The sequence below is a fragment of the Ahaetulla prasina genome, chromosome 7 (genome assembly GCF_028640845.1).
Source record: "Ahaetulla prasina isolate Xishuangbanna chromosome 7, ASM2864084v1, whole genome shotgun sequence".
Lineage (NCBI taxonomy): Eukaryota > Metazoa > Chordata > Lepidosauria > Squamata > Colubridae > Ahaetulla > Ahaetulla prasina.
Genome location: NC_080545.1, coordinates 56653389 through 56679361, shown reverse-complemented (window position 1 = coordinate 56679361; position 25973 = coordinate 56653389). Strand labels below are relative to the sequence as shown.

The following is a 25973-nucleotide window of genomic DNA, read 5'->3' as shown; positions in this document are numbered from 1 at the left end:
AGTAAACATGTGGTGGCGTTCAGCCTACCCAGCAACCTGTCCATGTCCTCGGGAGTCACAGGATCAAAGTCATCCCAAACCACCTCAACAAGATGGGTCTCAAAACCCTCGCCTGGATCTACCCAATTTTGATCCAATCCATCCCGAAGCTGAACGATTTTGTCGTATAGATAACCATTAAACTCCTCAGCACGCCCTTGTAGGGGGTCCTCCCGCCCCTCCTGTTGAAGGAGCGAGCAGGTCACCCGAAACAGGGCGGCCAGGCGGTTATCTGCCGACGCAATGAGGGAGGAAGCGTGGGCAACGCAGCCCTCATTGCCACTAGGTAGGTCCTAGTATAGGACCTAACCAGTGTCCGGTCAGCCTCAGAGCGGCTGGATCTCCAGGCACTCTCTAGGCGTCTTCTCCGGCGCTTCATCTCCCTCAGCTCCTCGGAGAACCAAGGAGCTGGTTGAGACCGACGCCGGGTCAGAGGCCGCAAAGGCACGACACGGTCCAAAGCTCCAGCCGCAGCCCGTTCCCAAACCGCAACTAGTTCTTCAGTCGAGTCATGGGCCAGGTGCTCGGGAAACGGCCCAAGCTCCGTCAGGAACCTCTCCGGGTCCATCAGGCGCCTGGGACGGAAACAGCGCATTGGTTCTGTCTCCCTGCGGTGGTGGGTAGCGGTCAGAAAGTCTAGACGAAGGAGAAAATGATCTGACCATGACAAAGTTTCAACAACTAAATCATTTAAAACCAGATCATTAGACCACTGGCCAGAGATAAAAATCAAGTCTAGGGTGCCTCCCCCAACGTGGGTAGGGCCGTCAATTATTTGAATCAGGTCCATGGCCGTCATGGAAGCCATGAACTCCTGAGCTGCCGAAGATGCAAAGACGCCGGCTGATGGCAAATTGAAATCCCCCATGACCAACAGTCTAGGGGTTTCAACTGCCAACCCGGCCAGCAACTCCAACAGCTCAGGCAGGGCTGTTGTCATGCAGCAAGGAGCCAGGTACGTGACCAACAAGCCCACCTGAGTCCTATGACCCCACTTCACGTAGAGGGATTCACACCCAGCTATCTGAAGCACAGTGGTTTCCCTCGGCTCGAGACTCTCCTTAATGATAACCGCCACCCCGCCACCCCTACCCTAATACTAACACTAATGTTTTTTTTATTGAATTTTTTTTAACAAACTAAAACATTTTTCCCCCTTTTCCCACCCGCAAAACCCCCTTCCCCCCTCCCTTCCCCCCCCCCACCTGGCTTCCCGGGTCAATCACAATGTATTGTTATACATAAACCAAACATAGAATAAAATTTTCCCTTCTAATCCAATTAACCTCATCCAAATCTTTTCATTTCCTAACCCCCCCATTATATAAAATAATACATCCTAATTATTCAAAGGCAATCTGATATCTCTTAATCTGATATCTGTTTTGTAAATAATCAATCCATTTTTTCCATTCAATTAAATATCTTTCCTGCGTATTGTCTTTCAAAAAGGCTGAGATTTAGCCATCTCAGCCAAGTTAGTAACTTTCAATATCCATTCTTCTATTGTAGGTAACTCTTTTTTCTTCCAATATTGTCCAATCAACAGCCTTGCTGCTGTTATTAAGTTCAAAATCAATTTAATCTCAGTCACTGTACAATCCGTTATAATCCTCAAAAGGAAAAATTGTGGCAGGAACTTTATCTTCTTCTTCAGGACATTTTGAATAATCCACCAAATTCTTATCCAAAAAGCCTTGATTTCACCAAATATGAAAATATGTAGCATCATCACAGTCACATCTCCAACATTTTGCTTGGATATCAGGATACATACATGATAATTTTTTGGGATCTAAGTGCCATCTATAAAACATCTTATAAAAATTTCCCCTTAGATTCTGTGCTTGTGTAAACTTAACATTTCTAACCCAGATTTTCTCCCATGTTGCCAACGTTATTGGTTCCTGAATATTCTGTGCCCATTTTATCATACAGTCCTTTACCAAATCCTTTTCCGAATCTATTTCAAGCAACACATTGTACAATCTAATACTAACACTAATTGTGAATAATAACATCCCTGTTATAAAAATACATGATCTCAAACCGTTAGGATAATTCCCTAATTTACATGAGTGGAGAGCCGATAAGTATGTGAGTAAATGTATTGTTCCAAAAATTGTTATAGATAGCTCCAGAAAATTGGCACAAGTTGACATCTATAATTCTGTAACCAATTTTTTTCTTGTGGACATTGCAGTGACACAGAATTTTGCCACTGCACGCATAGTAGCCAGGTTTGAGTCTTGGAGGAGAAAGCCTACATAAAAGTTGTCTGTCCTCCCTGGCAATCTCTCAAGTAAGGGGAAAATATATGTTGACCTACATACTCTGTATAACTTATGGTACAATAAAACATGTGAGATATCTTCGACTTTTCCTTTACCACATATACATACCTGTTCTGCTATTGGTGTTCTCTTATACCTACCCTGGAAAAGTGCTGGTGGAAAAATATTAAATCTGGCTCTGAAGAAAGCTATTTTGTTGTGGTCTGCCAGCAGCCTGCGGAGCTGGCAATGGAGTTGGACAGCGATGAGGCTGGGGAAGGCCCGGATGAGGGCTCTGCGTCGGAGGCTGAGGTGGAGCCAAGGCCATCGGGGAGTGAGGTGCAGAGTCCAGAGCCTCCAGAGACTGATAGTAGTGATGAAGAGGAAGAGGAGGAGCCTGTTCCTAATGCACGCATGAGAAGAGCTGCCAGAAGGCAAGAGCAGCTCAAGCACAGAGGATGACTTGTGAGTAGGGCCAAGAAATGATTGGCCCCTTCCATAAGGCTTAAAACAGACCAGCAATGGTGTTTGGGCTTTGCTGGAAAACAATTCTGGTAGCTTCTTCTTCTTGCATTTATATTTGTATCGGTGTCTTCTGAACGTTTGCCAAGAAAGGCCTTTGACAGTTTGCCTAATTGGACCAAGGTTTGTGATAGGACTGAGGAATTTGTGTTGGGAGGAATTTGGTTTAATTTAGTTGAACTATGCTGAGAATAGTATGAAGTAATTCTCAGCTGCTCGAATAAAGTTTGTTTGTTTTTTCACTGACTGAGTTTCCTACTATCTACTTGGGCCTGGGTCACAACATATTCCTTGTTTTGGGAAGATCAGATCATTTAGCATCACTCAGAAGAAAATGGAAAGAAGGCCCACACAACTCTTCTCTTCTCTCCAGTGGCACTGCAAATTTCCTATATATTCAGCTGGGGTTCTGAATTTCCCATCCTGCTACCAATTCACCTAGAAATTATGTGGTATAAGGAGAACTGAGAGGTCTGTCTGCATTCTTTTCTGTAACTGGTGTGCCAAAACAGTATATTCGGTGATGGGATTCCTGGAATGGGAAGCAGCAGCAACAGTGGCATCCTAGGATAGAAACTGTGGTGGCACAGTGGTTAAGAAGTGCCTAATTGCTGGAAGTAATTGAGGGTTAGGTAGTGGTAGCACAGTGGTTAGAATGCAGTAATGCAGGCTAACTCTGCCCACTGCCAAGAGTTTGATCCTAACCAGTTAAAGATTAACTCAGCCTTCCATCCTTCCAAGGTCAGTAAAATGGGGACCTACATTTGTTGAGGGCAAGATGTTGACTCTGTAAAGTACTTAGAGAGTGTTGTAAAGCAGTGGTATATAAGTCTAAATGCTATTGCTATCCTACATGCAGGAAGGCTTGGAAATTTTGCTTCAAAGCATTGGACATACTCAATGTACTCAAGTTATTTGACAAATAATATATTAAAAAGTTCATATTTCAAGCTTGGGGATAGCATAATAATTTATAATGAGGATTAAAAGTTGAAATCCATGTACCCAAACTGGAAAATATATCAACATTTTAAAAAGAAGAAAAAATTATCTCAAGTACTACAGGAAGATAATAGGAGCCTGGATATGCTCCCATTTTAAGTATACCCCATTGGTGAAACAGAATGGTAAGACTCCAACTGAATTATGCTCTCATGGCAGTCCAGCAATGGAATGGGCCCTAAAAGCAGCTTTGTACTCTAATCATATGGGTAAATAAACACAGGAAGGGTAAATAACTTGTGATTGCTTGAGTCATGTATATAATTAACTTTCAAAGTAAAGACTTCTTCTACACCTTTCCCAGAGGGTCTACATAATATGTAACTTCTTAAACAACATGCACATGTTCCCTTTCATACTTCCTGCATTAAGTGTCCATGATCCTACTATGTCCATTGAGTCTTAAAGTGTATCTCTTAATTAGTGAGTATGCAAAGCATCACAGATGTTTTCCAAAATGCAAGATTTATATTGCTCAGGATGTGCTCTTTCTATCTGTCTCACAAAGTGCTAAAATATTTTAGTCACCATCTTGGGAGTGAACATTTGGGTCCTTCATTCCATTGCTCTCCTGATTCCAGGAATCCAAATTGTCTGTCTAGCTTGTTGTGTGTGAGCATATCCAATGAAGCCACTAGCTGTCTGGGTAAATGTTTCTACTGTCAAGCTGCTCTTAACTGTTACAGAATTTAACATTCAGTTGGAATTGACTTTCCAGTAGTTTAAATTAATTATTTGGAATCAAATATTCAAAGCAAGAGAGTCAGGTCTTGAAATTACTCTTATAGTTTCCTTTCCCCTGAGTTGTTTGGAGGGTCCTATCCTATCATACTTCATCATGTGTCTTTTCTTATCATGAACGTTCCCAGATCCTTCAGTATCTCTTTATAAAATTCAGCTTCTAGGTCCCTAATTATCTTGTTGTTGTTTAGTACTTCAGGTGAGCAAAGCAGGCAAAAATGGAACAACTGCTACCAATGACTTAAGAACTGTATTTCAGTTGTTACTATCTAAAAATCCTGCCTGCCTGCCCATCTGTCTGTCTGTCTGTCTGTCTATCTATCTATCTATCTATCTATCTATCTATCTATCTATCTATCTATCTATCTATCTATCTATCATCCTTCAGCCAGCCAGCGAGCTAGCTAGCTAGCTATCATCCATAACCTGTCTGTCTGTCTGTCTGTCTGTCTGTCTGTCTGTCTATCTATCTATCTATCTATCTATCTATCTATCTATCTATCTATCTATCTATCATAATTCATAACCAATGTCTCTCTCTCTCTCTCTCTCTCTCTGTAGATATATATATAGAGAGAGACTAACATCTATTATTTAATCCCGTGAAAACAGGATTAAAAGTACCCAACCCAAGAAAATAAATTATGAATAATCATACAACAATAACATGCTGACAGTCTTTTAGATGTTGTTTGCAAAATTATGGTCCATGAAACTGTCAGGAAGGCCCATCTACTTTTTCCTGCTCCTACAGCCTAGTCCCTGGAAAAAAAAATCTGCTGACATTAGCAATGGAAAACCTGTGATCTCATATCCTCCAGTTGGTTAATGGGAAAAATATGGTATTACATAAAAGTGCAAATCACTAGAGCTGGGAAAGATATTTCTTTGGTCACTAGTCCAACTTCTCATAGTCCCCTCAGGCATTCTTCCAAGGAACGAAAAGAGGAAATGTGGTTTAATGGGAAAGTATAATCTGCAATTTTACCTGGTATTGGAATAAAATTCATTCATAATTCTGCTAATTTAAGGACAAGCACATTTTTCTTTTTCTCTATTAGGACCTATTTGATTGATCTAGCATGCTGTGCTATGCCATGTATTGTTTCCCCATAGTTCTTTTTTTAAAAAAATATATCACAATGACTGTGTTCACATGCATACTAAGACATAAACCAGAATTTATACATCAGTGACTTGCTTTACCCAAACAAACCACAGTGAAGCCAGCCACTGTGGTATGTAAACTTAAACTATATTGCACACTAGCAACAGACTATAAGTAGGGGTCCCCATACTTGGCAGCTTTAAGACTTGTGGACTTCAACTTCCAGCTGCCAAGTTTGAAGACCTCTGGACTATAGGAATCATATCTGAGTCTGCTGCAATTTCACCTGAGCTTCCTCTTTTTCCTTTCTCCGTCTATTTTCCCGCTTTCCCTCTTTTTCTGATGGAGAATTCAATGAAGCTCAAAAGTTTGCTAATCAGGTTGGATTTTCAATAAGTTCATCTGGACAAGAGGAAGACCACCTGAACTACGAGAGACAAGGTCATCCTTGGCTCAGAAAGGATAAACCGTAGGGTAGGTTTGCCATGACTTCCCTGTACATTTTCAGGGAAGGTCTTTCCTGGCCAGTGCAAGTCTTGAGTTTTCGCCAAGCTATGGGTGTTTCATTAGTGAAGTCAGAAAGAGCATCTAATTAGAGTCCCCCCCCCCCACTCACTTTTTCCCTCCCCCTCCCTTTGTTCTTGCTTTCATTCCCTTCTCCCTGTCCTAAATGCCTCCTTCCAGCTCGCAACTGGGCAGGGCTCCAAAAGAGCAGCAGCAACAAGAGGCAGGAGTTCAAAGTTAGCAACGGATTGCACAACTTCTACGCCGGGTGACTATTAACAAGCTGGATCGGCGGCTGCGGGAGCAGCAGCAGCAACAGAAAGCGCGCAAGGAGACAGCTCATCCACTGCTCCCACTAGCCTAGTCCCCGAGTTTGATGTTCTCCTGCTGCCTTTGGGACTCACCATGTCTCCCTTTGGAAGGAATCTCTTAAAGACCCGCCACAAAAATAGGTAAGGCGAGGACTGAAACACTCAACTCTGGATCGTAGTGCGCGGGGTTTGTTTTCGTCGGAGGATCTACTCGTCTCTTTTCCAGCAAAATGTCCAGCCTGTCCCAGTTTTATCCCAGATCTCCGCGTATTCCAAAGATTAACATATGTTTTTTGGAAACAAATGCCTCTGAAGTGGTGGTGATGGGAGGGGTCGTATACCTTCCGCTACCCACTTTACCTCTGCTCCGCCATTGCCTGGTAGAAGTGAGTTTCTCCCAAAGGAATTTCAAAACTTTCCAAAGTTTCTCTCCTCCTACGCCTGCTCTTTTCAAAAGGGAAATAGAGAGGGTGGGGGAGCAGAGTATAAAATCGGCCTGTGTACCTAGCAGCGCAATCGCCTTATTCACCTGGCCTGCGAACTGAGCCTTGGAAGAGATGATTATTTCTAAAATGTCGTCCTGGATGAATGGATGATTGCAGAATATCCCAGGTTGGAACGAAAGTTCATGACAAACGTCAAAGCGCTGTTATTTTAAAATGAGGCGGGGAGCGGAATGGGGTGACTGTTGGTCCTGCTGCAAACGGCGAAGATTCGCAACATTAGGATTAAAACAACAACAACACTTGCTGGCTACCTAAACTATTTCCAAAGTTTTCCTGAGCGCTCCCAGGAGGAGGAGTTGTTTTCCAAGGAACATAAAGTTTAAGATGTCTAGGGGTGTATGACACTGAGGGCTTCTGTTAGTTTCTCTCTGCCCACCTCCCCTGTCTTCCCATTGTGCTTCTTTTTACCCGTCTTCTCTCCCCCCCCCCCCCGAAAATTGCATGCTTTGAAATTTTGTAATTATTTTTAACTGTTGGTGTGCTATACATTTTGAAGTGTGTTGGAAGGAATACCATCCTGTGCAATTGGTGTGAGAGTGATTCAACCCTAACCTCGGCAAAAGGGGAGGGCGAGGTTAATGTGGGGATCTCTGTGTTGCCTTAGTTCCTCTTCTTCTGGTTTTTGTAATCCCGATTAGAGTTTTGTTTCTATTTTGACTCTGTTGAAAAATATATCCTTCATAATGAAAACTTTCCTGTTTTCCCAATTAATGTATTCTGGTCTTTTGCAGTACCTGCCTGTACCTTGGCTTTTCTTCAGCATTGTGCTGGCATTCATAAATGATAAAATGATATTGCTAGAAGATAGATATATTCCAATGATATTAAGAGCTGTAGACCAAGCAATATTTTGAGAGCTGTTTTCTACTTTATGTTGAATCTTATACCGGCAATAATAATTGATTTAGATTATAATTATGTATAAATTTACACAAGCATGAATCCACATAACTGTTGCACACACTGGAAATTACTTCTGAGTAGTAACTACAGCAGGGTCCAAAGTTTTATACTTGGCTAGAATTATTCTGGGTTATTTGAAATGAGATGGGGATAACCCTAACCCTGGTTTCCCTGGAAAAGAAATTGTTATTAAAGCCTGAAGAATCTGGTCTGCGTTTATCTTATTCTCCCTGATCACTTTTACTCCTTTAAATCATCATAGTAATGAAGAACATGAAGTAGACAGAAGCATCCTTCAGTGAGCTACTATACTGTAACAAATTTGGCAAGAGTCTGCTCCTGCTACAAATCTATGTCTGGTCATTCAAGAGATGCCAAGAGAGATGGAAAATTGATATTTTAAAGCTGGAATGGTAATGAGATCATCATTATCTTGCTTTTGCTGCATCATAACTTAATTTGGCTATGAGTAGGATTTACTTACTATTCAAAATAACATATGTGAAACTGTCTTAAAAATAAATTTGAAATGCTATATCAATTATTGATGTATCAATACGTCAAATTTTTTAAAAAACGTATCTAGCAAGAAATGCATTAACCAAATCATTATCTATGATTCTTATTTAGAAATCATCCCACTGTGACAGATTGGTGTAGATATCCCTTTTTTCCAGATGCCTCCAGTGAGGCCAAAACATCTATACATTCTAATCAATTTCAATAAATATTGTGGTGTTTACTCTTCAACACACATCTGAGATTATACCAACATAAGCAGAAGCCTTCTAGATCAGTTCAGAAAGTTGTCTGCATCCATTCTGGGGGTTTCTGTACTGAATAGCCAAATGTTCCTGTGCAACATAGAGTGGGGGGGGGGCGCCTTTTCGTTGTCGTATATCAAACAGTGGGATTTATTGAATTATCATGAATATTAAATTTAATTATCAAGGATTATATAAATAGTTGTAACATTAAAAATGCTCACCCCTAGAGTCATGACATGCTCAGTTACAGAATCCCTTTTAATTTTTAGTGACATGTTTTAGAATTTGCATTATATAAATATGGCTAGACTGTTATGATTCTTTTATGTTAATAACCAGCACCTGAGGACATATGAGGAATGAAAACTAAATACTGATCCAGCTATTTTTATTTTAAATAGAGTGATTTTAGCAGTGGTTGTCAGTCTGGTTCTAAAACAATTGTGGTTTTTCACATTTTGACTACACAATTTATGGGATACATTAGCATTCTTTAGATAGTTGTGAGGATATGAAGGCATGAATGGAGATGTTTTTGGAAAGTAATATTACCACTTACTTTTTTTCTGGTAAGTGATAATGTTGCTTTCCAAAAAATCCCCAATCATACCTTCATATCACAAACTATCTAAAGAACATTAAGAGCTTGTTTCAACTTTTTCTGCAGTCAAAAAGTTGAAACAAGCTATCATGATCATTATCCATTGCATCAAACAGAATATTATGTTTTCACAGTTCACTTTCTCCAGAAGCATGTGGCATAGAACCAGCATGATCAATCCATCATGTCTTTTTCAAAGAATGGGATGCTTACTGCGCTCTCTCTATGGGATATGCTATAATATAGAGTTATTCATAAATTACAGTCTTCTTTTTACTGGACTGATTTATTAAGAAGGTTAGATTTTTGAGAAGGACGTCTTACTTGAGAGACTTAAAGTTGAAAATTATGCATATCTGACTCTCAGTGCTACAACAATAAAGCTTGCTTCAGATAAGGGCAGCAAATCATGTAGGAGATGAAATGTAATAAGAGCAATCAACTATAGTTAGTTGTGTTTGTTTTCAACAGCACTTGAGGAAAAAGAGATAAGTTGAAAACAAACATGAAATGTATGACTTGTCTTAGCATGAATGCCATATCACTCCCTCTATTAGCATGCTCAGCCACTGAATTCTGACATACATGTAAGTTATAGAAGGCCGGGATAAAAAAAAAATAGTTAAGTTTGAACATGTACATCATGGAAACACATGAGGTACAGAAATAAATCAACTTATTGTTTCCTGCTGAAACCTAAAGGAACAATCCTTCTGATGCTGCCAAATGAAGGCCTGTGCTTGCTCGATAGCCATTGAGTACTAAATGCCTGTGGTGGAAAAGAATTTAAAAAATGCTGAAGTGGAGTGGGACCCAGAATGAAATAGGATCTCAGAATGGAACATGACTGACTGACTGACTAGAACCTGAACTGGAACACTCCACTGGGGAGCGGGGGAGGGGGGGATGAGTCTGCTTTTTGCTTATTAATATGCAAATCCAAGTGTTAGAGCTGGGCTGAGAGTTAACAAGGAAAACCATCTCCAAGTAGAGAGAATTTTGCTCTCTTCTCTTACACACTGTATTTAATATAAAAATGGCACTCAAAGAAATGAGCCATTTTTAAAGCGTTTTCCCCATTAGTTAAATCTTAGTATGACTGATTTCTGAGGATGAGACTGGCAAGCATTGTTTGTAATATCTGGAAGTGAACTAATTTCACCTTCAGGAAGATATTTTGCTGCATGCCTTTAATTATGTATTATTTGAAGAAGATAGGAAATGATTTCATTCCAGTAGAGAAAATTACATGGACTTGTGGATAAGCTTACATAATCCAGAGAAAGAGTAAGAATCAACTTAATGGTTCGTGAATAAAATACTTATAGATAAATGAATTGAACTGTGAAACATTTATTTTCTTATACCTGTGATACCAAAAATAGGCCCTGAATGAAAATGCTTCTTTACCTATAGAGAACAGATAGAAAAAGCAGGACATGAAAATGTTCACAGTTTTTACAGGCAATATAGTCAGAAATAAATACTTAATAATAAAAAAAGGCTGATTACAAATTGAAGATTCATTTGAAAGTTTTAAGTGAGGAAGCAGTACATATGTCTTCTAGAGAAACATGAATGCTTCTCTTAGAAGTATAAGATAAGTCAATTACGACTCTTATTTTAAAATGCCATACTCTCTAAAATTGGAGATCACTGAAACCGTAGGCAGAATTCATTGTGGTCTGATTGTTCATAAAACAAATTAAATCAAATTTAATTCATTTGTAAATAATGTAACCCAAATGAATGTATTTCCATAAAAAAGAGGTAATACTGCATTTTTGGGAATACTTACAGAGCAAAGATCCAAAAAGTATTTTAGTTTTTGTTAACTCTTTAAAAATTATGTATTGTGGAAACTACACAGATCAAGAAAGTTTTATTTTTAAAAGTTATGTGTTAGAAAGGCCTGTGAACAGTTAAACAACTGTAGATTTTTTTTCAAGAATGATAAACTGACTGGAACACTATGTTATGAATGCAATCAGTAAAACAAGATAAATTTTATCGAATCACACATTCTTTTCATCAAAGTCCTATGGTAATGTCTTTCTTTACAAATTATATGCAAAAGAGCTCAGGAACAGCTACTTCTGCCCTTCATATATTCCCATCTGATCATTATCAGTACAATATATATTAAATTGTAGAAATCAGTGTAGATGTCTTAAATTGTCACAATGACCTGGAAAAATATTGCTTGTATAATGGCCAAAATGTGGGTTCAATTCTTGACTAGATCACTGATGAATTTCTTAGAAGTTTCCATTTCTTTTATGAAATTATCAAGAATGTTTGCCCTTTAAGTATAATTAATAGGGATTGCAAGAACTTCTATGTGGTTTTTATGAAATGGATTGAAATTTAGTGTAGCTGCTAAATAACATAATACTATGTTAACTGGTATCACATCAGGAAATGAACAGTCTTTTTCATCCAACTTTTGTAATTTAATTATGGTTAATATGAACTCTACATCCAGTTTTGGGTGCACATCTAAATAAATTAGATTGTGGTGTAGCTGAAACTAAGGTAAAAGCAGAAATATCCACCAAATGTTTAGGTTCTTAAATGCTATTCATAACTATTCAAAGTTCATTATTCCCGTTTTCTTCTGTGTGGTATTAATGAACACATTGAGGTCTATTTCCTTTGTATTCTTTAGCATCTGATAAGTGGACTGTAAGCCCTATGATATTTCATTCTGAATTTAAACTATTAGTCTATAAGAGCTGCAAAATTTAAGATCTAGTACATTGAATCATAATAATAAGATTGTAAATGACATATAGTTGGATTGTAAATCCTTTGTTAAAACAAACTAGATCAATTCAGAATTGAAATCCTTCTAGATGGTATGCCAAAGAATGATAAACTCTACTTCAGTGGGTCATCCATATAATAAAAATAGCCTAAACTTTCACAGTGTTGTTGCTGTTAGTTGCGAAGTGATGTCCGACCCATTGCAACCCCAAGGACAATGTTCCTCCAGGCCTTTCTGTCCCTTACCATCCTCCAGAGTCCATTTAAGCTCATGCTGATTGCTTCAGTGAGTCCATCCAACCATCTCATTCTCTGTCGTCCCCTTCTTCTTTTGCCCTCAATCTTTCCCAGCATCAGGCTCTTCTTCAGCGAGTCCTCCTTTCTCATTAGGTGGCCAAAGTATTTGAGCTTCATCTTTATGATCTGGCCTTCTAAAGAGCAGTCAGGGTTGATCTTCTTTAAGACTGACTGGGTTGATCGCCTTGCAGTCCAAGAGATTTGCAGGAGTCTTCTCCAGCACCAGAGTTCAAAGGCTTCAATTCTTTGGTGCTCAGCCTTCGTTATGGTCCAACTTTTACAGCCATACATTGCAAGTGGGAAAACCATAGCCCTGATTATACACAATTTTGTTGGCAGGGTGATGTCTCTGTCTTTTAGTATGCTGTCTAGATTTGCCATAGCTTTCCTCCTCAGGAGCAATTGTCTTTTAATTTCTTGAATGTAGTCCCCATCTGCAGTGATCTTGGAGCCCAGGAAAATAAAATCTGTCACTACCTCCATTTCTTCCCCATTTATTTGCCAGGAATTGAGAGGACCGGATGCCATGATCTTAGTTTTCTTAATGTTGAGTTTCAAGCCAATTTTTGCACTCTCCTCCTTCACCTGCATCAAGAGACTCTTTAGTTCCTCTTCACTTTCTGCCAATAGAGTTTAATTAAATACTAAACTTTCACATTAGGAGGAGATAATAGGTACCCTTGGCTAATGGCTATAATTGATCCCAGAATTATGGCTGTAAGTCATTGCCGTAGTTAAGTGGGTCCCCATGTGACTGCACCCAATTGTACAACTTATTTTGTGGTGGTTGTTATGCAAACACAATGGTCATTCAGTGAGCATGGTGGTCATTAAGCAAATCTGTCTTGTCCAATTGATTTTGTTGTTGTTGCTGGAAACTATAAGTAAATGCTGAAAACTGGCAAAAATGTCAAAACTCATGGTCACATGACTGCAGGTGGCTGTAAATGATCATAAAGGTAAGCCAGTTGCTAAGTACCCAATATGCTATTGGGTGACCACCTAGGGAGGTGCGGCCATTGAAACTTTAAAATCAGGTTGTAAGTACCTTTGGAGGAGTGCGTCATAACTTTGAATGGTTGCTAAGAGGCCATTTGTGAGGTATGTGAAAAACACTCACCTGTATGTCAGTGTGTCTCTGTACTACAGGGTGAATATTGAAAAACTGAATCAGGAGCAAAGAAGACATCTGTGTGAATCTGTCCTAGTTTTTAAACATGGGATCACAGGTTAAAAGACAGCAGCTCCTTTAGGCATTAAGTAGCTAAATATATTCAGAAAATTATTATTTACTCACATCATAAGGGGACAAAAGTTCCATGAACACATAAGAATAAAAAATACTTAAAGGTATATTTTACAGACATTATCTTAGCCATCGTAATATGCAAACGCTGTAATTACAAACAACATGCAAACATCAATTCCCACTGCTTCCTTATGAATTAGAGAGGCAACCATCAATTAATCTCAGGTTACCTTTTAAGGCTGCTTCATGTAAATAGGACACCAAAGGATGGAATTCTATATTCATTGGCCATGAATTCATTCATTGGCCTACTTCACCAGGATTTATGAAAATGTTTAAGAAATAGCTGGAAGCCAAAGTGTTGAACAAAGTTATGTACCAGTGGACAGCCTTAGAAATGGGAATTATAAATAAGGAAACAAACAAGTCAGTGTATTCTATTTAGCTAGGACTCAAATTTAGATTCAGGGCTTTCTGGTTCACAGTGTTTTGTTGCTAGATAAACTATCTTAGATGCAGATTGCATTTCCAGTCTAAGAGTCTAATTATGGTGTCAGAATAAATATTTAAGACATTACTCTTCATTCTTGAAAAAATATTAACTAAATTTAATTGAATGTTTCCTTGAGAATAGCTGATGTGGTACAGAGATGGGGAGGAGATACATAAAATGCTGGGTTTTTTAATAATAAAACAGCCATTTACAGCATTTGATAAGTGCTGTACTGAAACTTCCAGAGTTTGCCATGTAGGACAATTGTTTCCAGCTCATATGTTATAAAGGTTGGATACAGGGAGACAGAAGAGCTGTGGTGATGCAATGGTTATAATGCAGTACTCCAGTACTGCTACTTCTGCTGACTCCCGGCTGCCTGTAATTTGGCAGTTCGAATCTCACCAGGCTCAAGGTTGACTCAGCCTTCCAACCTTCCGAGGTTGGTAAAATGAGGACCCAGATGGTTGAGGGCAATAGGCTGACTCTGTAAACTGCTCAGAGAGGGCTATAAAGCACTGTGAAGCAATATATAAGTCTAAGTGTTATTGCAATTCTATAAATATAGTTTGTTCTGGGAAAAGTTACATCTTTAATTCAAAGAGATTCTCAGTAGATAATGGAGAGATACAATCACCTGATCACTTTTATACCTTGAACAAAGAACTTTGATTTTTTAATGCTTATGACTTTGTTTTCATGACCTTATAGCAAAAAAACAGGAATGAACTCTTAATGGTTACAAGTTATGTAGGAGATGACCAAGCTGAGCCTGAGGAAAGGGTCAAGGTTATCATAAGTCTCAAGTCCCTTCACATCCACAAGAGATCTCAATCCAGCCTACCTTGAATTCCATTGACCACCTATGTGCTTTGACCTTTAATACTTCAAATTCTTGTACAGAGCATATGCTTCCTGATTTTCCATCCTTGACATTATTATCAATAATTATAATAATATCAAAGTATTATTTTGCTTGTACACTGAGAGCTTATGCATCGGAGGCAAATTCCTTTTGTGTCTAATCACACTTGGCCAATAATGTATTTTATATTGAACACATATTAAAATGAGAGTCTATATCTCTTCCTTTGGAATTTTCTATATTTCCTAAAAGAGTACACAGGCGACCAGGGCAAGAGAAAGCAACCGCTCCTGTATTCATTGTATGTACCAAGAGAACAACCAGGGGGAAATGATTCAGCTTTTCCCACATCAGACATACAGGATATTAGAGGGGAGAATCAGAAGATTCCCAAGAAAGGGCTGGCTGCAGGGATGGGTTTCTACCAGTTCACCCCGTTTCAGGCGCACCGGTAGTGGTGGTGGTGGGAGGCTTCGCCCACCTCTACCGGTTCGCCTGGACGTCATCATGGATGCTCTGCGCATGCGCAGAAGTGCCATGCATGAGCAAAGTGAGCACGCGCACATGTACTCTCACAGTTCTGAATCAGTTGCGAAGGTAAGTGGAACCCACTGCCACCCGATTTATAGACACTTTGTGGCAGGGGTGAAATCTAAAAATGTTCCCTACCAGTTCTGTGGGCGTGGCTTAATTGGTGGGTGTGGCTTGGTGGTCAGGTGACTGAATGGGCATGGTCAATAATAATAAATAATAAAAATAATAAGGTATAGAAAACTTGGGCGGCACCAGTCTACCTTCTTTAAATATAGAGGCCCCCGTCTACCAATTGCCTTTTACTGAGAGGCCCCGGTCTACCTTCTCTAAAAACAGACCCCGGTCTACCAATTGCCTTTTACTGACAGGCCCCAAGTGCCTTTTTTGGCAGGCCCCAGTCTACCTTCTTTAAAAATAGAGGCCCTGGTCTACTAGCTGCCTACAGCGCTGATCAGCTGTAGTGCGGCCCTTTGAAGTGCGGTGGCAGTCATTTAAGGCCGTTTGCAGCTATATCACCACCGAGCGCTTCAGGGACAGAGAAGAGGAGCAGCGAGGCTGGGCAGTGTTTGGGGGGGGGCAGGGATTTTTGCTACCGGTTCTCTGAACTACCTGCCCCCATCGCTACCGGATTGCGCGATCCGGTCTGAACCGGGAGCATTTCACCCCTGCTTTGTGGGCTTAAAAGGAGGGCTTGGAGAAGAGGAGAGAGATAGAACTACTTTTTGTTTTCATAGCCCATAACCATTTGAGGAAATAGGAGAAGAGATACTGACTAGGAAACAATCAGACAAGAGGGGCAGGAGCCTGCAGTCACTTAATGGTCAGAGAAAGAAACTAAGGAAGGACCCGTCCTTATGGAGCAAGCAGTTAAAGGTGAAGGGCAGGAAATTTGTATTTTCAGTAAACAAAGCAGTAGTGGCAGGGGTGAAATCTAAAAATTTTCCCTACCTGTTCTGTGGGCATGGCTTAATTGATGGGCGTGGGGGTGGCCAATAACAATAAATAATAAAAATAATAAACAAAGTATACAAAACAATAAGAGGTACCAAAAACCAACTTTCACACTTTATACACACACAACACAACACAACACAACACAACACAACACAACACAACTGACTCACACACAGTGTAAAACCAGCTGCACTTCACCCAAAATGGCCCCTCCAACAAGCAGGAACCTCACACGGCCACAAAAAGCTCAAAAACCATCTTTCACACTTTACACATCCACAACACAACTCAACTGACTCTCTCTCACATACACACACAAAATGCCACATACAGCTTTGTGAGATTTTGTGTGTTTGTGTAGTTAGAGTGAAACACTACAGAAACACACCAAATCTCAGAAAGCTGCACAAATATTTTATTTTATTTTATTATTTTATTTTATTTATATTTTTTAGATCTGGGGTCTCCAACCTTAGAAACTTTGTGGACTCCAACTTCTAGAGTTCCTCAGCCAGCTTTGCTGGCTGAGGGACTCTGGGAGTTGAAATCCACAAGCCTTAAAGTTACTAAGGTTGGAGACCCCTGTTTTAGATAAAAGCAGCTAAATTTAAAACTTCCTTAACTTTAAATTGCTATCTAAAAAAATTGCTGTCTAAAAAAACCAACTCCTTTAAAAAAAACCAAATTAACTATTTTTTAAAGCCCCCCCACCTCATTTACTTACCAATTGGAGGCAGGCAGACTGAGTTGCTCACTGAGGAAATGGATTGCAGGCAGGCAGATTCAGTTGCTAGCTGATGCAACTGATTACAAGGCTTAGTGAGCCTGAAAGGAGCAGTAATTAGGTAAGTGGGGAGGGGGTTGTTGTAAGAGGTTGTTAAAAAAGTGATTTTAGAAGCCTGTGATGATGAGGAAACTTATCTGGGATTGCCAGAAGAGCCTTTTAAAATCTTTTTTCTTAAAACCTCTTTGGCTGAAGAGGTTGTTACAAAAAAACTTTTAAAGGGTTCTGATGATCCCAGCTGAGCCACACAATCATCAAAGGCTTTTTTTTTAACTTTTAAAAGCCTTTTTTGGCTGAAGAAAAGATGCTTTTAAAAGTAAAAAAAACAAACCTCTGATGATGGTGCAGCTCAGGAGGGGCAAGGGGTGGGGCCAGGGATTTTTGCTACTGGTTCTCCGAACCACCAGCTGCCATCGCTACCGGATTGGGTGAGCCGGTCTGAACCCGGAGCATTTCACCCCTGAGTAGTGGGTTGCAGTAGTTCAGAACTGTGAGTGTGCATGTGTGCTCGCTTGCTTCTCTCACAGTGCTTCTGTGCATGTGCAGAGTGTCCATGATGATGTCCAGGCAGGTGGGCAGAGCCTCCCGCCGCCACTACTACCAGTTTGCGCGAACCGCGGCAAACCAGTAGAAACCCACCACTGTGATAAAGGGACAGCAACTGGGTAATCCAGGGTAAAAAAAGAGATGAATCTCAGCTGAAGTGGACATTGATCCAATTCTGTTTTGAACAAAAACTGGTCAGAACTCATCTCTTGCAGTGGAGTATCCCAGTTATTTTTTAGTCTTCTAGCTTTGAATTTTATATCTTTGTGATCTCAGGGACTTGATAGGTTCTTGTATCAGGCTTAATTGTTTGTAGTTCCTGGAAGAGCTAAGACACCTTTGGCACTATTGCCTTAGAGGGGCTTAGATTAAAGGGTGGAGGACTCATCCAGAGTATTATGATTAGGTTCAGGAACTATTTTTATACTGAGAAAAGTTTAAAAGTTGATAAACTTTAGTAAATGACATTTTCCTCTCAAGAAAATACTGAGACATTTTTGTTACTGTGACTTTGTAAGTATACCTGTATAACCCACAATTTTATGAACAATGTATAATTTCCTTAAAGCTTTTCACATATTCACTGTAATAGCTGCAACCAACAATAGCTATCAATGCTATTAGTTTTTTATTATTTTTACAACTTATTTGTACAATTTGCAGATTGTCCAACTCTCAGAGACTCCAAATAGTTTACAATTTAAAAAGTAAGAAAAAAATATGAAACATACAAACTGTAATATCAAAGGTAGGTCAAACACTCATATAATAAGCAAGATACCCATCTGACACAGGTTCAACCCCCACCCTGTTTCAAAGCCTTGGAATATATCCTGGCTTTTAATATATTCCTAAACATTATTAAGGTACGAGCCATAGATCTCTTTATGTTATGTTATGTTGTTTTCAGATATTTTTCTTCCTTGTACAAAGCTTAGAAGATGTATAAATGGGGTAGTTTACAAATAAATAACAAAAAGCATGAAGGAATAGGATCTTGTTATCAAGTTTATTAAGTGCATGACTATAAGCCATTTTATGAGATCTACATAAAGCAAGATGTAAAACAGACAAATTAAACTTCAAAGTATTAATACAGAAGATTCTCCATGTTAAATTAGGGAATTGATCAATTCATGACTGAACATCCGATATCAAGAGATAAGGTAACATGTAAATCTAATTAACAAATACAAATATGATCTGATAGCAAAAATATCACTTTCTCTGTATAAGAAAGGTAGGAGGATCTTTTTCCACACAGATGATTATAAGGAGTAAGGAAATATTCAGAAAGAACTTCAGTATGAGATTGTATCTGTGTAGACAGTTTTGCACTAATGGAATTTGTTGGCATCACTTGATATGCTAATATCATTCATAATTAGTGGAATATTAGAACTGTGCTTCACTTCTTGCTATCTTTGCTCCATTTTGCTGATGTTGCCAAAGCCAAGATCTTTTCCAATTATGTCAACCCTATGCAGTTATTCCATCATAGTTCAAGTGAGATAAATTCAGGTTTGCTTACCACAAATCAGACTAGAGTTATTTGTTGCTTTACTGGTATTTGTGTCTGCTTAATGAGATGCCAACTATATTAAGTTGAACAGCAATCCTTAACTGTCTATGAGCACTAAGAAGTGATTTCCTCCCCCTCGCCATAGCTGTAGAGAAGATACGTGGTGTATATGTTAAAAAGTACTTGGCTGCTGTCTGATTCACACTTACTTGCATTGTCAGTTGTTTCTTGTATACTTTAAAATTCATAGACAGGCTTTAAAGTTGTATATAAGAAAGGAGTTGTCAGCCTTGGACATTTTCCCACAAATCAGCATGGTAGAAAGTTTTTTAAAAAGACAATTCATATAGCATTTCAAACAAGCGACATAACTCTGAAAATAAATTTACTGTTAATTATTATTTATCATTATGTTTCTTGATGGCAAGCCACATCTCTTTTTCTCCTATGCTTATGATAATTACACATTAGGAATTTTCTACAAGGATGGAAAACAGGTTCCCCGCCAATCTTTTTTTTTTTTAAATAATCACTATAAGACTGTTGGAAGATAATACAATTCCCCTTTGAAATCGTTACTGAAATGTTAAAAGTGCATCTTCCAATTCAGTGGATTCCAAATAAACCTGAATGGAATACAGTAGCTACTCTGAGGTTACTTTGATGAAAAAACTAAAAGTAGATTACAGGATAGTTGCCAAAAAAAACCAAGAAAGAATGTAAGACTTGGGGGTGGGGGACTGAATCAAAGTAATAAGATGCCTTGAGGTATAAAAAAATATCATCCACAAAGAATTATATGTTATAGTGCCTAAAATAATTGAGTTTTTAGTAATCAGGCAAGATTTTGGAGACAGTCTTCATCTCAGCAGATCCCAGTCTGGTAGTCTAAACATAATAACTGGTTAGGCCTAATTGCCTAGTTCTGTAATAGTTCAAGAGATGTGAAATAGCCATTCCCTGATGTTTAATGATTCACTGGGTGTGAAAAGAAGTTACACATGTTTGCAGGTAATGATTTCAGCAGGACTGATAGTTTAGGACCCAATCTAAAAACCTGTAATGTAAGTAAGTCTTCATTACAATTGTTAGAAAGTGTATGTCAATGAATATCTAATTTATTTATTATATTTTATCCCACCTTTCTTGCTTTATAAGTAACTCAGGGTGGCAAACATAGCTAATACTCCTTCCTCCTCCTATTTTCTTCACAACAATCCTGCGAGGTGAGTTGGACTGAGAGAAAGTGACTAGTCCAAGGTCACCCAGCTGGCTTTTGTGCCTAAGCCAATAGTAGAACAGTCTTCTTGTTTCTAGGACAGGACCTTAATCATTACACCAAACTGGCTCTCCACCTTTTAAGGACACTTGCTCAAAAGGAGCTTCACAAGACAGGATTTTTGGGGATGTGAGTGGGGTAGAACAGTTTCTGATTCATTAAACAGTAAATCAATAAAAAGGAAAGATATCTCTAGCGCTACATCCCATTTGATGGGTAGAATTGGGAACTACATAAAAGGAGGTACTTGTTTTCAGAAGACTGCAAACAGTCCTCAAGACAACATTTCCTATGTTTCCAGCTGCTGTGTTTTTGTTAGATCTCCTTCAGCTGTTCTCTTCTATGATTATGTTAATATGCTGGTTTTTATTTCATTACTTATGCACACTGTATATGTTAATCAACTCTTCCACAGAAACAATAATTTTTGTGATTAGAATCTGAAGCTGCAATAGCATTTGTTGGAATCAAGAGTTTCTGGTGGTTAGGAATTTACCGTTTACTCCTGTTAGGGGAATTAAAACCAAAGAGTAGTCATATTAAGTACTTAACAAAGTCTGCATACCTAACCATTCTGCATTGTAGGTATGTAACTAAAGAACATAATGGGATAAAAAATGTAAGAGTGTAGGTGTAAAAGTTCCAGTAACAAGTAACCTTTCTTCTGCGCATGCGCGTTATGGCGGCTTCCTGAAAATCTTGTGGAGTCGGCGGCTGGAAATCCTTGGCCGCGATGCCGTTCAGCCGCTCGCCCAGCTGCTTGTCTTCGGGCTCCGGTCTTGCCATCTTCTCGGCCACCGGGAGCGAGGTCCTTGGGCCTCTTTGAACTCCCGGCTGCCGAGTACGGAGCCGGAGTTTGTTTTCCGGCAGCGAACGGCGAACGGCGGCGGCCATGTTGGGGGGGGCTGAACAGCGGCTGGAAGTCCTCGGCTACGATGCCGTTTAGCCGCTCGCCCAGCTGCTTGTCTTCGGGCCCCGGACTTGTCATTCTCTCGGCTACCGGGAGTGAGGTCTGCGGGCCTCATTGAACTCTCGGCTGCCGAGCACGGAGCCGGAGTTTGCCCTTAGGCAGCGAACGGCGGCGGCCATGTTGGGGGGGGCCTGCGGAGACGCCCGGCATGAATCAGCAGTTTTCGGGCCGTTGTGGCCACAGATACCAACTGGACACCAACAAAGGACACAAACAATGGCTGAGGCGCCCGAACACCGACGGAGGACGTTAATGGTGGTATGCTGGACACCGGGTGCTCGGGTTGCTATTAAGTTTTGGTGCTGGGACGGGACTCGTATGGGCATGAACAACGCCCCCTCCCCCCCCTCCCCCCTCCCCCCCTCATGGTCATGGACTGGAACATCGTTTTCTCCCCTACTCTGACTTTTGTTATGCCCTGCCAACATTCCGCAACCGTCATCAGCGGTTCACCTCTCTTTGAGCTATTTTATTCCATCAGTGACGGAGAGGTGGTCGGCTTGGACAATTTGTTACAGCAGCAGAGCGGCATGTGGGGCCATATTGGGTCCAGAGGATAATCTGCCGACGTAGGGGTGGAGACATGGACGGCGTACATCTTGACGGCTAAGGATGGACATTTTGCCACGACTTTTGGGCCTATTTCTCCATGAGATATTCATTTGCCGATCTACTACGACTGCGAGGTTCCCCCGCCTCGCAGGAATGGCCCTCCAAGCTATCGAGGGCTTACCTTAACGAAGGGTCTTGGGACCCAGAGAGGTGGCATGCGGCTAAGAAGAATTTGTGGGGTTTTTTAAATAGTTTTTTTAATAAGGGTTTTTAAGGGGAGGGATTGACGGGTGGGGGAGGACCCGTCGGGGAGGGATCCAGCCCCTGTGCTAGTTCGGGACATTACGCCATCTTGTCTGAAGGCAGGGGGGGAGGACGTTCCAGGTTTAGAGGGCTGTTCGATCTGTACGGTAAGTGGGAGAGGCAGATATGGCGGGGAGGGGCCGACGAGTTATGGGGGCACGTGCTCAAGTTTGAGAGCGATCACGTGCTCCGGCCCCTCAGTCCCTACCTGCCTCGGGTGCCCATGACCCTCAGAGCTTGGACCTTCGGCTGATGTTATGTAATGCCCGGTCCGTGGTTAATAAGGCTCCCCTGATTTGTGACCTTATTCAGGGGAGGTCCGCGGACCTCATGGGCATTACGGAGACCTGGCTGGGCCCTGAGGGGGGGGTCCCCCTTGTTGAGATGTGCCCTCCAGGCTTCCGAGCATTTCATCAGCCGAGAGTCCAAGGTAGGGGTGGGGTGGCGGTTGTTATTAAGGAAGATCTAGAGCCGAGGAGACCACTGTTCCTCAGATTGCTGGCTGCGAATCCTCTGTGTGCGCTGGGGCTATAGGAATCAGTTGGGCTTGGTGATCGCGTACCTGGCTCCTTGCTGCGTGACCACAGCCCTGCCCGAGCTGTTGGAGGTACTGGCTGCTGTGGCGGTTGAGACCCCCAAACTTATAGTTATGGGGGATTTCAACTTGCCATCGGCTGGCCTGTCATCAACGGCAGCTCGGGAGTTCCAGGCTTCCATGACGGCCTTGGACCTGATTCGAGTAAATGATGGCCCTACGCACACAGGGGGAGGCATGCTAGATATGATTTTTATCTCTGGACAGTGGTTAAATGATCTGGTATTAGATGATTTAGTAACAGAACCAATGTCATGGTCGGATCATTTTCTCCTTCGCCTAGACTTCCGAACCGCTATTCACCACCGCAGGGAGACGGAACCTATACGGTGGTTCCGCCCCAGGCGCCTGATGGACCCTGAGAGGTTCCAGACGGAGCTTGGGCCATTCCCTGAGGATCTGGCCCACGGCACGACTGAGGAACTGGTCGTGGCCTGGGAGCAGGCCGCGGCCGGGGCCCTGGATCGTGTCGCGCCTTTGCGGCCTCTGACCCGGCGTAGATCTCGTCCGGCCCTTTGGTTCTCCGAGGGGCTGAGGGAGATGAAACGCCGGAGAAGACGCCTAGAGAGCACCTGGAGGTCCAGTCGCCCGGTTGATCGGACACTAGTTAGGACCTATACTAGGACCTACCTAGTGGCAATGAGGGAAGCGAGGCGCCCCACGCCCACCCTCATTGCGCCGGCAGATAACCGCCCGGCCGCCCTGTTTGGTGACCCGCCTCTCCTACATCAGGAGGTGCGGGATGACCCTTGCAGGGACGAGCCGAGGAGTTTAGTGGTTATCTATACGATAAAATCGCTCAGCTGAGGGACGGTCTGGACCGAATTTGGGATGATCCAAGCGAGGGAGAGGAGGCACGTCTTGTTGAGCACATTTGGGATGAGTTTGACCCTGTGGCTCCCGAGGACGTGGACAGGTTGTTGGGGAGGCTTCACGGCACGACATGTTTACTGGACCCGTGCCCTTCCTGGCTGGTACTGGCCACTCAGGCGGTGACACGAGGCTGGCTCCAGAGGATTATCAACGCTTCTTTGTTGGATGGGGTTTTCCCTGCCGCCTTGAAAGAGGCGGTGGTGAGACCCCTCCTTAAGGAGCCTCTTTGGACCCAGCTATTTTGGCTAATTATCGTCAGTCTCCAACCTTCGCTTTGTTGCGAAGGTTGTAGAGAGTGCCGTGGCGCGACAGCTGCCCCAACACCTGGATGAAGATGTCTATCTAGACCCGTTCCAGTCCGGCTTCCGACCCGGATACAGCACGGAGACAGCTTTGGTCGCATTGGTGGATGATCTCTGGAGGGCCAGGGACAAGGGATATTCCTCTGCCCTGGTCCTATTAGACCTCTCAGCGGCGTTCGATACCATCGATCATGGTATCCTGCTGCGCTGGTTGGAGGATTGGGAGTGGGAGGCACCGTATATCGGTGGTTCTCCTCCTATCTCTCCGACCGGCCACAGACGGTGTTGACAGGGGGGCAGAGGTCGACCGCGAGGGGCCTCACTTGTGGGGTCCCTCAGGGGTCGATTCTCTCGCCCCTGCTGTTCAACATCTACATGAAGCCGCTGGGTGAGATCATCAGTGGTTTCGGGGTGAGATACCAGCAGTACGCTGATGACACTCAGCTGTACCTTTCCACCCCGGACCACCCCAATGAAGCTGTTGAAGTGCTGTCCCGGTGTTTGGAGGCTGTACGGGTCTGGATGGGGAGAAACAGGCTCAAGCTTAATCCCTCCAAGACGGAGTGGCTGTGGATGCCGGCACCCCGATTCAGTCAGCTGCAGCCGCGGCTGGCTGTTGGTGGCGAGTTACTGGCCCCAAAGGATAGGGTGCGCAACTTGGGTGTCCTTCTGGATGATCGGCTGTCGTTTGACGATCATTTGACGGCCGTCTCCAGGAGGGCCTTCCACCAGGTTCGCCTGGTCCGGCAGTTGCGCCCCTTCCTTGATCGGGATGCCTTATGCACGGTCACTCATGCGCTCGTTACCTCTCGCTTGGATTACTGTAATGCTCTCTACATGGGGCTCCCCCTGAAGTGCGCTCGGAGGCTTCAGTTAGTCCAGAATGCAGCTGCGCGGGTGATAGAGGGAGCTACACGTAGCTCCCATGTAACACCGCTCCTGCGCAGACTGCACTGGCTGCCTGTGGCCTTCCGGGTGCACTTTAAGGTGTTGGTTACGACCTTTAAAGCGCTCCATGGCTTAGGACCTGGGTACTTACGGGACCGCCTGCTGTTACCATACGCCTCCCACCGACCCGTACGCTCCCACAGAGAGGGACTTCTCAGGGTGCCGTCCGCCAAACAATGTCGGCTGGCGGCCCCCAGGGGAAGGGCCTTCTCTGTGGGGGCTCCCACACTCTGGAACGAGCTTCCCCCGGGCTTACGCCAAATTCCTGACCTTCGGACATTTCGTCGCGAACTCAAGACTCACCTTTTTATCCGCGCGGGGCTGGCTTAAATTGGGATTTTAAATTTTAAATTTATTAATTTTAAATGGGGTTTTAGTAGAGTAAATTTTAATCATTGGGCTAATTTAAATAAGTTTTTTAATATTGGATTTTAAATTTGTATATTGTATTGCTGGTTTTTATTATGCCTGTACACCGCCCTGAGTCCTTCGGGAGAAGGGCGGTATAAAAATTAAATAAAATAATAATAATAATAAATAATAATAAATAATAATGGACTCCTTATGCTTTATTACAGCATAAACTAAAACTGGAACTAAATCTGATTCATGAGATGCATGGAATATTATCTTAAGAGAACAACAGATATATCCATTTGTAGGAAAGTGGTTATAAAATGAAATGTAGGAGGTAGGTCACAATGAACATACAGACAATTATATTCACAAAATAGCTATGAGGTTTGATACCGACAGTTTTGTACTGATGAATTGATGAATGCATATAGTGAACAGACCTCTCAGCGGCTTTTGATACCATCGACCATGGTATCTTGCTGCACCGGTTGGAGGGTTTGGGAGTGG

General features: G+C 42.0%; 1 protein-coding gene across 1 annotated transcript in view; it reads left to right on the top strand.

The window, feature by feature from the left end:
- The first annotated feature begins 6387 nt into the window (after positions 1-6387).
- RASSF9 (Ras association domain family member 9) overlaps positions 6388-25973 on the top strand; it is a 40978-nt gene continuing 21392 nt past the window's right edge. Inside the window, exon 1 of the mRNA XM_058190622.1 lies at positions 6388-6641. Coding sequence (XP_058046605.1) covers positions 6595-6641 — 47 coding nt within the window. The 5' untranslated portion in view covers positions 6388-6594. The remainder of the gene's footprint in view (positions 6642-25973) is intronic.